We start from the raw sequence: 4,916 nt of genomic DNA, 5'->3' as shown, positions 1-4,916 counted from the left end.
AATTCAAGATCAGTATTTTTTAATTTCAAAACTGAACTAAATATAACTTTCAGAGTTCAGGTTATAAAATGTGTTGCCTCCTTCTTGGTTACCAAATCTACATATGTTTGCAATGGTAGCTCAATAATCAATTTAGCTGAATAATAAATCTTGTGATAGATTTTTGTTAAAAAAATATTGTGATTCTGGTTTTTATATTTTTTATACAGTATTCTGTGCAGTTAACCACCAACAAGGCCAGAACATCTACTTTCCAGTTTTAAGAAAATATTTTAATTCAAAGTTGTTCAAAAGATCCTACCTGAACTTTTACCCTGAAATTAAATGTAATTCCAATCAGGTCAAAAGTATAAACCTCATTTCTGTTATGAATTTCCATAATTGCTGGTGTCACATTCAGAGCATTTCTTAGTAGACTAATGGTCATAAACTTACTGATGAAACCACACATATTTCTAGGCTTTCAAGTTGCTATCTGCCTTTGTTACTGATTTACTACAAGATAATTTCCTAATAGATCATGCAAAACTATCAAATCCGATTTTTCTCTTCTTGGGGAGTTGCTCTTAACTGATTAGCTTTCACTTTGGACAGTGATTTTTCTCAACACTAACAAAAACTCACCTTTGCATTTATGCTTTTCTATTTTGGGTGTAGACATTAAACTTTCAATGTGATTGTAAGTTTCAACTAGTTAAGTAATTTTCCACATCGCTCTAATTTATGTTTATTTTTATTTTTTTATTTATTACAATTTATTCATTTTGTATCCCAGCTGAAGCCCCCTACATCGTCCTCTTCGAGTCCTGCCCTTCCTCCTTCCTCCTTCCTCTCCTCCCATGTCCCTGCCCCAGTATGCTGATAGAGGAGGTCCTCTTCCCTTTCCCTCTGACCCTAGCCTATCAGGTCTCATCATGACTGGCTGCATTGTCTTCCTCTGTGGCCTGGTATAGCTTCACTCCCCCCAGGGGGAGGTGATCAAAGAACCAGGCACTGAGTTCATGTCAGAGACAGCCCCTGTTCCCATTACTAAGGAACCCATTTGAACACTGAACTGCCATAAACTACATCTGTGCAGGGGTTCTATGTTATCTCCATGCCTGGTACTTGGTTGGAGTATGAGTCTCTGAGAAGACCCCTGTGTTCAAATTTTCTGGTTCTGTAGCTCTCCTTGTGGAGCTTCTGTCCTCTCCAGGTCTTTCTATCTTCCCTTCTTTCACCAAATTCCCTGCGATCTGCCCAAAGTTAGGCTATGAATCTCAGCATCTGCTTTGATAGATGTTGAGATTCACAGATGCTTTGATAGACTCGGTTGTGCAGAGTCTTTCAGAAGTCCTCTGTTGTTTGATCCTGTCCTGTTCCCTGTTTTCTCTATCTTCTGAGGTCTATATGGTTTGCCTTTCTGAATAGGGATTAATCCTCCACCCAGGGCCCTCCTTCCTGCTTAGCTTCTTTAGGTGTGCAGATTTTAGTATGATTATCCTATTTCATATATCTAATAGCCACTTATAAGTGAGTATATATCATGTGTGTCTGCTTCTGAGATGCCTCACTCAGGATGATCTTTTCTTATGTTTTTTTTTTTCTTTGCAGTTTGTTTCTGAAGACATAAATAAAATGGATGGAATGAATCAGTCCACGGTATCAGAATTTGTGCTTTTGGGACTCGCACACTCACAAAGTATTCAAGTCTTACTCTTCATGATGTTCTTGATACTTTATCTGTTCATTGTATCTGGAAATATTGTAATTGTCGTCTTAATAACCACTGACTCCCATCTCCATTCCCCTATGTACTTTTTGTTAGCAAATCTGTCTTTTATTGATATGTGGCTTTCTTCAGTCACCACTCCTAAAATGATCACAGACTTTCTCAGAGAAAACAAGACCATTTCCTTTTCAGGGTGCATGTCTCAGGTCTTCTTTGCCCATTGCATTGCTGCAGGAGAGATGGTGTTGTTGGTGGTTATGGCTTATGACCGCTATGTGGCTATCTGCAAACCACTCCACTACTTCACCCTCATGAACCTGAAAAGATGCACTGGGCTGGTGTTGACTTCCTGGACCATTGGCTTTATCCATGCCATGAGTCACCTGGTAGTGATTGTGCAGCTGCCCTTTTGTGGGCCCAAGGAAATTGATAGTTTTTTCTGTGATATGCCACTGATAATCAAGTTAGCCTGTATGGATTCACATGACTTGGATATTTTAATGAATGCTGACTGTGGGGTTGTGGGTGTAACCTGCTTTATTCTGTTGCTCATATCTTACACATATATCCTTATAACTGTTCGCCAGAGCTCTAAAGCTGGTGCATCTAAGGCCCTGTCCACATGCACTGCCCACATCACAGTGGTGATGATCTTTTTTGTGCCCTGCATCTTCATCTATGTATGGCCCCTCAAAATCACCTGGTTGGACAAATTTCTGGCTGTATTTTACTCTGTTTTTACACCTCTCCTAAATCCAGCCATTTATACACTGAGAAATAAAGAGATGAAAAATGCTATGAAAAGGTTTATAAATAGCTACATTGATTCCAAAAGAAATTCCTAATATCCAGAAATCTGTACTAAATAATTCAAGTAACTGAGACTGACCCTGTGGAATAATTTAAAATTAGTAACTTTAAAATTATTTACATTCAATATTTTTAGCAGTCTACCAATTTAGGTATAGGTTTAATACACTTTGAAAAACATAAAACTTAGTAATGAATAGTAGAATATTGTGAATTATTCACTGGAATACAAACATGAATAACCCTTCACAAGAGAATATTATTCAACCCATTCTCTTATTTCTTCCATAAAGCATACCAATTTTTACCGAACATACATGTTTTTCTCTGTGAATAATAATGGAGTAAACTTTATTTGAATATAAATATATAATTGAATATGCATATATATGTAAATATATATAAACCACATTCCCCAAATCTTTTATTTTTATTACTAGTTACATTTCATTAACTCTGTATCCCAGTTATATCCCACTCCCTCATTCCCCAAACTTTTAACTTACCCTTTGCCAAATTGTAGCAACGTCATTTTGCTTAGTGCAAATGATGACAATCAGGGTAGAAAAAAATTTTTAAAATATGACACTAAAGTAATAAGTTATACATGGAATAGCAGTAGACTTTACTCCATATCCTTTTTTCATTCATGAGCATAATATCATAATAAAAGTTTATTAATTTAGCCATATGATATTTTCTAAGTTGTATCAATCTTGAGGACTAAAACTTTGTTAGCAGCTCTTAACATTTACGTAAATTTTTAAATTATAATCTCTTGAAAGACCATGTACACAAATTCACTGTTTAGTTCAAGAATTTGTACTTAATGCGTGCATTAGTATATAACACACAGCTAACATATACATTTGTAAGCGTTTGTACTATGCTACCTCCTTATAGTTTATAAGGCAGAAAAGACCAGGAGGCCTTCAAAACAACACTGGCCATTTCCATTGTTCTTAGTTTTCCACCATGACTAGATGGTATGACCCTATTGCTAAAGCCACAATATACTTTGGCTCCAAGATATAGGAAAATAAATTTCAGAGTGACAGAGATACTTCTGAGCTGGCTCACATTCATAGTATTGGAAGGTGCTCTGTAGAACACTGGGAAAGATAAGACATTAGTGGTGTTATCCATCTCTTCATGCAGAGAATGTCCTACCAACAACAACCTTGGTCATTGGTAGAATAATGGCATTGTTCCCATGGCCTGACCCACCACCTTTTGTTTGTATTTAAGGCCTTTTCCATGGGAAGGAATTTATGACCAGACTAATATTCCTGATCAAATGCAAATAACTGGGAGAGTCAGATACAAATTCCCTTAAATGAATATACTATTAATAGTTTGCAAAATAGTCATGTTGTCTAACTCCTATTAAATATCTATGATTTTAACTGTATATCTGTGCTATTATCAACCATAGTAAAAGAAGACTTTAGAAGTAGGCAGTGATTGATGTGGAGACAGAATAATATTCAAAGGGCTAAGTGAAACCCAATAAAATTATCTATGTGCATGTACTTTTCGATGATTATAACTGTGACTCTGCAAAAAGAAATGCTTCCAAATAAAAATAAAAGTATACAGATGATCTAGGAGAGCAAACAAGGTATTCTACTAATTATATTATTTGTCTTAAAATCTTCAGTTGAGCTTCCCTCTTTCCAGGTAGCCTTAGTGTATATCAAGTTGGCAAAAAAAACACACACACACACACACACACACACACAAAAAAAAAAAAAAACAGTTCCTTTATTCTGCTTGCAAGTATTTTGTTGAAAATTTTTGTAGTTGTGTTCATAATGTAATTTGTCTATTATTCCTCCCATTTTTGCTGGATTTTTTTTTTGTTTTTATATGGTTTGGGTATTACGGTAATATTATCTCCTTAAAATGTTTATAAATATTCCTTTTATTTCTTTATCTAGGCAGATGCTGAGACTTATGGCCAATTTTTGGGTAGAGTGCAGGGAATCTTATGAAAGAAATGGGAAATAGTAAGACCTGGAGAGGACAGGAGCTCCACAAGGAGAGCAACAGAACCAAAAAAATCTGGGCACAGGGATCTTTTCTGAGACTGATACTCCAACCAAGGACCACTCATGGAGATTACCTAGAACCCCTGCACAGATATAGCCCATGGCAGTTCAGGGTCCAAGTGGGTTCCATAGTAATGGGAATAGGGACTGTCTCTGACATGAACCAATTAGCCTGCTCCTTGATCACCTTCCCCTGAGCAGGGAGCAGCCTTACCAAGACACAGAGAAAGACAATTCAGCCATTTCTGATGAGACCTGATAGACTATGATCAGAAGAAAGGGAAGGAAGACCTCCCCTATCAGTGGACTTGGAGGAGGGGGCATGGGTGGAGAAGGGAGAGGGA

General features: G+C 36.7%; 1 protein-coding gene across 1 annotated transcript; it reads left to right on the top strand.

Moving 5' to 3' along the window:
- The first annotated feature begins 1,614 nt into the window (after positions 1-1,614).
- LOC129674120 (olfactory receptor 4K3-like) lies at positions 1,615-2,556 on the top strand. Its single transcript, XM_055604008.1, has one exon. The coding sequence runs from the start codon at positions 1,618-1,620 to the stop codon at positions 2,554-2,556; it is 939 nt and encodes a 312-aa protein (XP_055459983.1). The 5' UTR covers positions 1,615-1,617.
- The last annotated feature ends 2,360 nt before the right edge of the window (positions 2,557-4,916 follow it).

Source organism: Psammomys obesus, unplaced genomic scaffold (genome assembly GCF_907164565.1).
Source record: "Psammomys obesus unplaced genomic scaffold, mPsaObe1.curated_primary_1811, whole genome shotgun sequence".
In the NCBI taxonomy this organism is placed as follows: Eukaryota; Metazoa; Chordata; class Mammalia; order Rodentia; family Muridae; genus Psammomys; species Psammomys obesus.
Note: the sequence above shows the minus strand (reverse complement) of the source record. Positions and strands in the feature narration are given on the sequence as shown.

Excerpts from the sequence above, each read along its gene's own strand:
- LOC129674120 (XM_055604008.1), top strand. The coding sequence starts at position 1,618 with ATGGATGGAATGAATCAGTCCACGGTATCAGAATTTGTGCTTTTGGGA.